At 39.4% G+C, this 12,400-nt stretch overlaps 1 protein-coding gene across 6 annotated transcripts in view; it reads right to left on the bottom strand.

Annotated features, from left to right (window-relative positions):
• DGKH (diacylglycerol kinase eta) overlaps nt 1–12,400 on the bottom strand; it is a 204,330-nt gene that overhangs the window by 108,137 nt on the left and 83,793 nt on the right. For all 6 annotated transcript variants that reach the window (XM_055360050.2, XM_055360053.2, XM_055360051.2 and 3 more), the window contains exons 3-4: nt 9,135–9,245; nt 7,060–7,140 (exon numbers count right to left, since the gene is read on the bottom strand). In XM_055360050.2, the coding sequence (XP_055216025.1) occupies nt 7,060–7,140; nt 9,135–9,245 (192 nt within the window). The remainder of the gene's footprint in view (nt 1–7,059; nt 7,141–9,134; nt 9,246–12,400) is intronic.

The following is a 12,400-nucleotide window of genomic DNA, read 5'->3' as shown; positions in this document are numbered from 1 at the left end:
CTGAAAATGTTACAGGTGGTTAAATAAACAAAATAAATTACCTATGTATTTCTTTCTACTTCAAACAAACAAATAAAAAACACATGCTACTTTCTCTAGCAAACTTCCATAAGAAGTTTTAACAATACCAGTACACTAATTTCTTTAAATTGTGATTCATTTAAGATTTAGCCTAATCTTCATTAAAATTTAAAGAAAACAGTCATTTGAACAGCATGCTTTGAAAGGTTAACATATACCATTTGATTGTGATGACTTTCATATCATTAAATAGCTCTTCTTTCGCAAATAACATTTACCTAACATGGTCAGATTATAATTTCATTTATTATTCCCAGTCATAGTTATTAATATGAGATAAAAGTGGAAATAAATCTTTGCTATATCTCTGAAAGATAAGCAGCATGGAATGTTTTCTCAAGATAAAGTTCATCCACATTCTTCTTCCAAATTCCCAAACTTTCAGGAATTGGCAACATACTGCTACTTGGAAATAGGGAGACGATAAACTCGGGAGAATAACTGCCACTTTTATTAAACTGCAGGTATTGTGGTGTATTGTCACATTTAATTTAATCCTTATAATGCTATGAGGCAGGTACTCTTGTTATTCTCAATGACTGTTGAGGAAACTGGGATTTAGAAAGGTTAACCCATTTGTCCAAGGTCACATAACTGGATGTAGCCAAGTCAGGACCCAAACCCAGGCTGTTTATGACTTTCATGGTCTAAGCTCCTATCCTCTACAAATTGGGTAAATAAAAAAAAATCTGGGGATAGACATATCATGATTAGTGAGAAAAGAGAGCAGTGTTTGAGGAAGAAAGAGAACAGTAGAGGCAGACACTACCCAGATAGAAAGGACTCTGTCTGATTGGAAAGAGCCTTGGATTAAACATCAGGAGGTCTGGGAGCCCTTTCCCAGGGTGGCACCAGTGTGACCAAAAGGAGATCAATTCTCTCTAGCCTCATCTGGGAGGAATACATTCACATACAGCATAGGGCTATGTTAAAGATAAAAATGAAACTTCCAAAACACCATGCAGATAGCAATCAAATTTTTAAAATGAATTTTTTTAAATGAACAACAAAAAAGAACATTTTATTGATTTAACAATCATAGAAAATGCCATGGTAGAACTTAAACTACAAATAAATTATTATTTTTTCTTTTTCTCTCTCTTTTTTTTTTTTTTTTTTCTTTTTGAGACAGGGTCTTTCTCTGTCACCCAGACTGGAGTGCAGTGGTGCGATCTTGCCTTACTGCAACCTCCGCTCAAGAGATCCTCCCACCTCAGCCTCCTGAGTAGCTTTGACTACAGGCATGCACCACGATGCTCAGTTAATTTTTTCATTTTTTGTAGAGAAGCGGTTTCCCCATGTTGCCCAGGCTGGTCTTGAACTCTTGGGCTCAAGTGATTCTCCCACCTCAGCCTCCCAAAGTGTTGGGATTACAGGCATGAGCCACCATGCCTGGCTTGAACTACAAATATATTAATAAACATTAACCTAAATCCTGTCAGAAATTGTCCTTTTCCATTCCCTGATTGCATCACTGCCACCTAAAATCACAAAAAAATACTTTCATTGTTAGTAAGTTTTATTATGGCAGAAGACACTTGTGAAATCATAAACTCAAACTATGGCTAAAATTAGCTTAATTTGAGTCAATACAAGTATATATATAAATTTGTCATATCTGTTTCTTTCTTTTTTTAGAGACAGAGTCTTTTCCTGTTGCCCAGGCTGGAGTGCAGTGGCACGATCTTGGCTCACTGCAACCTCCGCTTCCCGGATTCAAGCAATTCTCCTGCCTCAGCCTCCCAAGTAGCTGGCATGCACCAATACGTCCAGCTAATTTTTGTATATTTAGTAGACAAGGGGGGTTCGCCTAGCCTCAAGCGATCCACCTGCCTGGGCCTCCCAAAGTGCTGGGATTACAGGCATGAGCCACCATGCCCAGCAAATTTTTGTATTTAGTAGAGACAGGGTTTCACCATGTTGGCCAAGCTGGTTTCAAACTCCTGACCTCAAGTGACCCACCCACCTCAGCCTCCCAAAGTGCAGGGATTACAGACATGAGCCACCCTGCCCAACCCATATCTATTTATTTATATTGTAAGACCTGGAGCAGAAGAATCTAGTAATACTGTGTGGCCTATAAGAACTGAGATAAATGGGCATTGTTTTTTTAAGCCACTAAGTTTGTGGTTGGTTGTTACACAGCAATAGAAAACTAATAGAATACCTGAGGCAATTTAGATAACTGAAAAAACAAAGTTATTAACTCCATAGATGGGAGTGAGAGACTGCACAAGAAAGGAAGAGTAATCATACTGTGTGTAGGTTTTAAATCATGTCCCAAATCCTTTGACACGACCGTCTTAATGTCTGTGGCCCCCCTTGAAGCGTGGCTGGCCTTAGTGACTCATTCATACCAATTGAATACCAACTGAATGTCGCGGAAATGACACTGAGGAACTTCCCAGACTAGGTCAATCACTGCCCTGATCTCTAGAACCCATTTTACCAGAGAGTTCAAGCACTGGGTTTTTCAGGCAAAGCACAGGTTTTCCATTTTCCATTTACCATTTATGTAGTTTCCACCCACTATTGTACTTTGTCAATATATCACCCTTAGAAACTTCAGCAAGAGGAGGGATGGCTGAAATGAAGTAGAATTTGGCCATTCCTGGATCCTCCAGCCATAATACACCAAACTACACCATTAGCCTCTGACACAAACCAGCCACAATAACAGCATCAGTAGCAGTCACAATAATTGAGGAAGGTAAGATATTTAAATATTTAAAGAGAGGAAGGTTTGTCAATTACTGGTTGAAAACATGTCTCTTGCTCCATTTTATACCCTGGAAAGTTCTACCAAATTCATTTGCTCTAAAACCCTAAGCAATCTGCCTAACTTTTTAGTCCCTACATTTGTTTTTGTTTCTTTGTTCTTTGTTCTTTTATTTTGTTTTGTTTTGTTTTAGACACACGGAATCACTTTGTTGTCCAGGCTGGAGAGCAGTGGTGCAATCATAGCTCACTGCAACCTCAAACTCCAGAGCTCAAGCGATCCTCCCATCTCAGCCTCCAGAATAGCTGGCACTACAGGCACACACCACTACACCTGGCTAATTTTTGGATTTTTTTTGTAGAGAAGGGGTGTCTCACTATGTTCCCCAGGCTGGTCTCAAACTCCTGGCTTCATGAGATCCTACCACCAGCCTCCCAAAATGCTGGCATTATAGGCGTGAGCCACTGTGCCCAACCAGTCCCTATATTTCTAGTCCAGTAAACTAAAAAAATAGTATTTGGTTGAGTGAAGAAATTTCTTCAAAATATTTCAACAAAAAGTCTTCTCATGCCTAAAATAAACTTTCATCTTATTAGTTAAAATCAACAAATACTTATGGATAAGGCACCATAAGATTAAAAAGGTATGACAGAGTCCCTATCCTCAAGGAGGTTATAATAAAAATAAATAGTAAAAAAAAAAAAATTTTTTTTTTTTTTTTTGAGACAAAGTCTTGCTCTGTCACCCAGGCTGGAGTGCAGTGGCGCAATCTCGACTCACTGCAACCTCCACCTCCTGGGTTCAAGCGATTCTCCTGCCTCAGCCACCCAAGTAGCTGGGACTACAGGCACGTGCCACCATGCCCAACTAATTTTCTGTATTTTTTTTAGTAAAGACGGGGTTTCACCATGTTAGCCAGGATGGTCTCGATCTCCTGACCTCATGATCCGCCCACCTCAGCCTCCCAAAGTGCTGGGATTACAGGCGTGAGCCATCACGCCCGGCCAAAAAAAAATTTTTTTTAGACAGGGTCTCACTCTGTTGCCCAGGCTGGGATCATAGCTCACTAGAGCCTCGAACTCCTCAAGCAATCAGCCTCCTGAGTGGCTGGGACTATAGGTGCATGCCACCATACCCAGCTAATTTTTGTATTTGTTGTAGAGATGGGAATCTATGTTCCCCAGGCTGGTCTCAAACTCCTGGCCTCAAGTAATCCCCCTGCCTCAGCCTCTCAAAGTGTTGGGATTACAGGTGTGAGCCACTGTGCCTGGTCAAAAATAAATACTTAACTAAGTATAAGGCAGCATATGCTAAATTCTGTAAGAAAGACACTACAGGAGAGATCACATGCCCAGTTGAAGGGCCAAGCAAGACCTGTATAAGGATTTGAATAATTTCCTACTCCAAAACCCTAGACCTTGTCTTCACCAGAAATTAATGCATGCTTCAAATCTTAAATTCTGAAACCCTCTTTCAGATTAAACTCTTAAAGGATACAAAATTCTAGCTAAATAGGAAGAATAATTTTTAGTGTTCTATAGCACCGTAGGATGACTATAGTTAACAATAACATATTATATAGCTTCAGACAGCCACAGGAAAATATTCAATGTGTGCAACACAAAGAAATGGTTGATGTTTGAGATGATGGATATCCTAATTACCTTGATCTGATCACTGTACATTGCATATATCGAAACATCACTATGTATCCTACAAATATGTACAATCATTGTGTGTCATTAAAAAAATAAAAAGCATTAAAAAACAAATAAATGTTGATTGGGGGAAAACCTTATTCACCCTCCATGAGGCTCCAGCAGAGAGACGATTATTCTTCACTGCCCAGGGAAAAGCAAGTGGCTAATCCTACTAGTAGGACTGGTGAAGTTCTTTCTATCTCACCCTACCCCACCTTCAAGTGGAAGAAAGAAGGAATAAGCAAGGTTTTGGCCTTAGGTCTCCAACAATTCATCAGAAGCTCTGTATTTAGTGGTTGTTGGATCCTGTTCAGCCAAAGCTGTCCCCTACTCTTTGTATTGTAGTCTCAAAAACTGAGAAAAGCAGGGAGATGGATGAGTTAACAATCCCTCAAATATCTAGCAATCTCTCCCTTTCTCTTTCTGTCCGATATGCCCTATAAACCACCAACCCTGGATCAATTCATTTGTTTGTTCTCTACTCCCACTTAAAGAAAATGTTATAAGCACAGCGAGTAACGACATTACTAAACTTGATCTCCAATCTTTGGTAGACACCACTCACTACTTAGTAATCATCTATAGGTCCCTGTTCAGTTTCGATTATCTTTTTCTACAGGAGCCACTATTAACCATCCTCAACTTTCACTAACAGCAAATAACCTTATCCTTCAATTTCAATGAGAAAACAGTATTTGGTTTTGAAATATATAAACTTCCTGGTCACACCTGCCTCTGTAAGCTTTCTGTCTCCCGTTCAATGCTGATCTCTTAACCTGCGCTCTGATTCCTACACCCGTCAGCTTACTCAGCAATCATGCTTCATCGGTCATTCCCTCTCTCTCCTGAGTCTTCAACTTTTGGTTCTAACTATTCCTCCTCTCTTCATATAAATGCATTCAAAATCATTTTTAAAACACAACAAAAGAACAACAACAAAACTAAAATTCTCTTCTGGCTGAAACATTTTACTAGCTATCTCTGTTCTCCTTTTAACAGCCAAGGTTTTAGAAAACAGTTACCTACCTTGTCTCTGCCTGCCTTTCACTTTGCATTCACAGTACAGCCTAATGCCTGCCCCCAGCCTGCCCCACACTGAAACTACTCACATCAATGGGACCAAATGACCTCCAAGTTAACAAATTGAACCATCACTTTTCAATTCTTCTTTGACTTGACCTCTCTACAGTACAGGACGTGTCAAAGCATCTGTCTTGAAACTCTCTTCTGCTTGGTTTTTATAACATCACTGACTCCTGATTCTCCTTTACTTAAGAATGCTCTCAGTCTTTATTGGTTAAACCTTGAATTTTAACATTTTCCCAGGACTCTATTCTTGGCTTTCCTCTTCTCAAACTAAACTCTCCCTGGGGATCAGGGGAGATGGGGAGGAATATTTACACTATGAATTATCCCACATGCCCATAAATCAATAAGGCAACATCTGAATTCATTTGTGTCCTCTCTTCCCCCAACCCCTACCAGTGCTCACCTCTATCATGGCACTGCTGTACACCTGTTTAGCAGTCTGTCTCCCCTGCTCTGGCATGCCTAGGGGATGGACACTGCACACTGCTGTCAGGAGTGGTAGCTTTCCAGGGAGGACTGGGAGTGTGGATGGGAGTGACAACACAGCAAGAACAATGCACCTTTGAAGACCTAGGGAGTATGTAGTTATAAAAAGTAGCCCACATGAAATTGGGCTGAACGACGTCAGGAATATCTTGAGGGAAATTATATACATACACATTCACCTCTGAATTTCTTGTGCTTAATACATGGTGGGAACTCAATCCATACTTTGTGAATGAAAGAAGCTGGAAAAAAATGGGTTATCTGAAATAAGCTTTGAAGAATTGGTAGGATTCCCACCGTGATAGATGGGGGAGGAATCACTGAAGTCAGAGGGAACAGGAAAAGCATAGGCACGGGTAGAATTGCTGCACTGGTGGGACAGAGAAGGACAAATTAATTGTCTGGTAATACTAGAATGCTGAGGCATGATCTTACAAGATCTGAAGACTGAGTTGGGGGATGCCATTTGCAGGCAATGTGGAACCAGTGAGGTCTTTTTAAGCAATGTGATCTGTGATCAGAAAAGAAGAAACTGGAACAGAGCTGCCGAATGAATCACCTAAGTGAGAAGTGACCTGAACTATGGCAACTGCCTGAACGATGGCAACTGGGTGAAATGGAGTGGAAGTAGGCTACATGGAGAAAATATTATTTTTAAGACTGAAGGTAAATAAACTTCTTAAATATTCAAGAACAATGGAATTAATTGAAGTATTAATTTAAAGGAGGTGAAAAACTTAAAGCACTAAAATTAAAAGGGAAAAATTATAAAATTTTTTAAAAGTATATTTAACCTCAGGTTAACTGAGTCATAACTGGTACTGGGTGTTAGAGTATACAGTGTATTTAAAGTTGATTGTGTTGGTAGGAACTCCAACATGCATAAGTTAGCAACAGTTTGTAATTGAACAGGGCATTCTGTACACGCTTAAGAAAGGTCATTCTATAACTTTTGAGAAGGGAGTTAGCAGAATATAACCATACCGTGAAGCTGTTGTTAGCATTTTTCGTGCTTGCTTCAGCTACACTAGCATCTGAGAGGTCAACTTCATCAAATATCAGAGACTGTTAATGAAAAAAAACATACAAAGACATTAGAGGAAAACCTAACTCAATGCTCTTCAATACATTTTTTCAATACAGGAATTAGGAATAGAAAATGGGGAAAAAAAGTTAAGTTGGTGGTACTCTCTGCAATTTCTTCCTAGAAAGGAAAAATAAAAGCATAAAGTACAACTAATCCATAAATCCCCAACTGAAAAGGACTTTAAAGATGCCCTGGGAACACTGTTTCAATGCAAATGTGCTGTGCTCTCTGGAAGCATAACAGCTACCACTTACAGGGAACCTGCCGAGTGTGTGGCATACACATGCACAATGCAATCTCTCTGAAGCTTGTAACAGCTCTGCCAGGGAGGCAGAGGCAATATCATTGTTTCCAGGTTTGCAAGGTGAGAGCTGAGAACCAGTCCTGGCTTAGCTCACGACAAGTAACTGAACCTTCTGAACCTTATTTTCCTCATCTATAACTATGCGTTCAAATGAGGTAATGAATTTGCTTTGCAAGTAGCAGATGACCTTTTTTGTATACTCTTAACATCCAAGGTAGCAAGTAGGAAGTAGCAAGTAGGAAATCCTAGTCAATAAATGGAGGCTTCCCACTTTTAGTCACTCATTGTTCATACTCATTCAGCGTTGTTCCAGCAAGGCAGGCATAACGGTGCACCGCAAGAACTGCGGAAACTAGAACTTGAAGTAGTTGACAGTGGAACTTGAAACTGAAGTAGACTGTAGAACTAGTCTACTTCAATTCAACCAATGTGACTGTAAGACTTGTTCGTTGACTGGAAGGAACCTACAGTCTAGCACAGGAGATTAAACAGACACAACTAACTTTAAGGTAAGATAGACAATTAAAAGAGAAGATATACAATGAAATGCTATAGAAGGTCACAGATGATTTATCCAGCAGAAAACTGAACTCTCTCTCTCTCGTGAATCATGGAATAAGGACTATTTGAGGGGATCTTGCAGAAAACAGGGAACTTTGTCAAGTGCAGATGGAAAAGGAAAAGTCATCCTAGTGATGGTAGCATGAGCCCAAACTGGAGGCTGTCAAATAGCCAATGCTGTCTAGAGATAAATGTGAAAAATCAGGATGGAGCCAGATGAGGGACAATTTTGAACATAATGACTTGTAAAATAAGATTATTTTACATGGTTATTACTTCTATAGATACATAAACTTAGAATTAGGTTTGTTTGCTTGTTTTTACCTCCTGGTGTACAACCCTACCAATTATATCAGGAGCAAACATTTATAAAAATGAAAATAATTAATTATTCAACTGGCACAGTAGCCAGAAATCTTAATTTATTTTTGAATACTAAAATACGAGTTTTTACAAATTGCTTCTCCCAAAACTATATTATTATTATTTGATTCAATGGTTATATAAAAAATATTTTAAGTCTTGATTTGATTTCAATATGATTTGTATTCCTAATTGCTAGCATACTGGAGTGATTATTTTAAATCAGGTACTATGGAAGCTCTTGATGTGTATTTTCTCCTTTAAGCCTCCTCTCAGCAACCCATGCTGTCCACAGCCACTCCATTGGAATATGCTGGAAGTGGGATATGAGCTCTTGTCTGAACACAGAGCATGAATTCTTAGCAACTACAGCAGCTCTCTCTCTCTCTCTCTCATGGTCAGGGAAAGATTTACAAGGTAAAAGGTGGAAACCCAGAATGTTGCGTTTATTACATCTAATAAGGTTACATTTAATGTTTTATTTTAATTGGAAAGGAAGAAGAAAGGAAGAAAGAAATGAAACTACACTAGAGCCTTCCTAAAAGATTATTCTTAGGGACCTGTTATGGGACTGACTCAAATAGACCCGCTTGGGATGGGGTCCCCGATAGATCACATTTATATTGAATTCATATAAGAGCATAATGCTATAGTGCGCTTCCAAGACAAAAACAGCTTACAGAACCAAAATTTTACATCCATCCATAGCCTCAAATGCTTGAAACTAGTATTCTCGCGAGTTACCTTTGAGTCCTTTGCATAGTAAAGGGTGCGGCCTCGAAGTTTGAAGTATCGCTTTTTCCACCTTTGGAAAGAACTGGTTTGCTTCAATAGCTGTCCCTCTTTAATACTGGTCTAGAGAGAAGCAGAAGCACAATGACACGATTAAAATGAAATTCAAAACCAAATGAAATTCAGAGCCAATGGTGCATTTTCATTAACATTTTGAATAATATTTCTCATGTCTTACAAATTACAAGAGAATATTTTACTCTCACCACAGCTTTGCATATGTGCAAAGCCCCAAAGAGCAAAAGTGAATGTGACATGGTTCCCTGCCCTCAAAGAATTCACAAATAATAGGCAAGACACGTGCACATACACTAATACTTGCAATACAGTGTTATGTGCACACTGCCCTGTATATAGTAAGTATGGTGGAGGTGCGGTATAATATGATTATGAAAGAGCAGAGGTCCTGCAGCCAGAAACCTTGGGTTCACCTCCTGGTGCCACCACTTAGTAGCTGGATGATCTCAGGCAAGTTACTAAACTTCTTCATGGCTTTATTTATTCATCTGTAAAATGGGGATGACAATAGGACATAACTTATAGGGTTGTTGTGAGAAATAAATGAAAAACACGTTAAAGGACTTAGTGCATGGTGTATAGTATGTGCTCATTAAAGTTAGTTACCATCAGCCAGGTGTTATTTCTAACATATACACAGTACTATGCAGGTGGTCCAGAGAAGGAAGCATCAACTCGCCTCAGAGGGAGTCAAAGCAATGTTCCCAGACAAGGGCCCAAGGTGGGTCTTGAAGGAGTTTATGACGAGAGATGGGGGAAGGGCATTTTAGGTGTGTGCAAAAGTAGAAAGGTTAAAACAACATGGATATTTGAGGCATCTTCAAAGAGCTTTCTGCTATAAATGCAGTGAAGAGTTTGCAAGAGGGAGCAGAGGGAGATGCAGCTGTAAGAGGTAGGCAGGGACTCTGTGGCCCTGGGCCAGGCTCTGATTAAGTGCCTTAGGTATGCTAGTTCATTTTGTTTTCACCAGCAAAATACTTTGAACCTCTCTGACCTCATCTAGCGTTTCCCTCTCTTGATTTCCTCCATCACAATGGCTGCGTTCTTCTGCAGTGGGCCTACATACTCCTGCTGTAGGCTGGCACTACCTCCCCTCTCCTCCCTCAGATATCCCTCTGGCTGACCCCTTCACCTCCTTCAGGTCTTGACCATCTCAATGAGACCCACCTGAGTAACTGCGTGTTTCACACTGAAACTTGTGTTTGCTCACCATATTTTCCCCCATCCTGATCTTATTACCCACCCCACGAAGTACTTTCCATCTTCTGACACATAATGTAATTTACTATGTTTATTGTGCTACCCCTATTAGAATATAAGGTCCCTGAGTTTATTATATCTAAAAAAGTTAAATTTAATGTTTCATTTTAATTGGATGGAAAGAAGAAAGGAAGGAAAAAAGAAAGCAAACTACACTAGAGCCTTTCTATAGGATTACCTTAGAGGCCATGTCACAACACTGGCTCAAATAGACCCCCTTAGGATAGGGTCCAAGATGGATCACATTTATACAGCATTCAATAAAGAGTTACAGTGCTATAGTGAGCCTCCAAGACAAAAACAGCTTGTAGAACCAAAATTTTAAATCATCCCACTGGATTGCACACTGGCAATATCTCCAGTGCCTAGAACATTATCTGGTACATATGATAATGAGATCTATATGAATAAATAGCAGGTGTTGAGATCATATTTCTGTCTGTTTCATTCCACAGTTCATTTCCAACTTTTACATGACACTATTTCTTACTACCATAAAGACATAATATATTGAGAAAAGTTTGTTGTCTCCAATAAGACAGTTAAGTTGCGTTAATATTTACTTTGAATTTCAATAAGAATTTTACTCTACAGCTTGCTCTAAGACTGTCTTCCTGGAACTGTTATGAAATCATTACAATTTAATCGTAACAAAACACTTTTGAAAGTCAGTACCAAAGAGCCAATTTAGAGTCAGACAGACAGATTTCAAGCCAGGCTCCAGCATACAATAACAGTATGAACCTGGACAAATTACTCCAACTCTATGCCTCAGTTTTCTCTCCTAAAAATCGGAAATAACAATACCAACTTCACAAGCTTGTTGCATCTAACTTAATTATAAGATAATGCCTGTAGAGCACTTAGCACACTGTCTGGGTTAGAGAAAACATTCAATAGATGGCAGAAAGTGTTATTATTATGATATCATTATGCTATTAAGTCCAGGGAGTGTTTGCCAGGCATCAAATTATAAGAGCTTCTTGTAAGAAGTAAATAAGTGTTTGCAGCCACTGTCAGGACAAATAACAGCTGGAGTAGGACTCTATCAAGAGAGGAGGTTATAGGAGACAAGAGTCAGAATATGCTGGACATAACAGGGAGTGTGCTTTTTCTTCTAAGTGCAAAAAGCTAGGGAAATGTTTAAGGCAGGAAAGCGACAATGGGGAAACGGGTGAGAAAGGAGGTGGCGATTCAAACGGCAGCCATGGTGGAAAACCACTGCCTTAGACTAGGGGAGGGTCTAGCTGCACATCTAAAACAATTATAGCTGTCGGAGTCCACACAGAAGCAATGGTAAGAGAGGCCTCCTGAGAGGAAGCAGTGAGAAAGGCCAGGTGTCAGGAGAAAATCTTGCCCTTAATAAGCTTCATGTGGCAGCAGCTATAAGTGCTCCTGGAGTGAAACTCCAGGCCCCATTTTGCACAGACTCTTAAGAAAAATAAGATTTAATGCCAGCATTCTAAGGCCTCCCTCCTCCGCCTTTGTTTTTATAATTGCAACTCATTTTTTATGGTGTAAACCACCATTTCAATGTCCTACCACATGGTACCAGCTTAATATACAGGGATGGGAATAAGTTATCTTCTATCATCTCTCCCATCACCAGAGCTCAGGACCCATGTAAACACAGGGCAAATCCCGTCACCAAATACACCGTTACCACCACTGACTGTAGCAGGAATTAAAAGGTCCCCAAGTCTCACCCCAAAGCCTACTTATTTTTAGCAATATTTCATAACATGGAATCCCAATACAGAAAGGAAATAACATGTACCAGCAATTCACAGTTATATTCTATAACTACCTTTTTATTCCATAAATCACACTAAAGTTTTGCTTGTAACAATAAAAATTAAAACACATGCATAACAAAGGTATTTTTAAAAACGGGAAAAACATAAATGATATAAATTTCTAAATAAGTCAAATTAATATAA

The sequence above is a fragment of the Gorilla gorilla genome, chromosome 14, assembly GCF_029281585.2.
Source record: "Gorilla gorilla gorilla isolate KB3781 chromosome 14, NHGRI_mGorGor1-v2.1_pri, whole genome shotgun sequence".
In the NCBI taxonomy this organism is placed as follows: Eukaryota; Metazoa; Chordata; class Mammalia; order Primates; family Hominidae; genus Gorilla; species Gorilla gorilla.
Note: the sequence above shows the minus strand (reverse complement) of the source record. Positions and strands in the feature narration are given on the sequence as shown.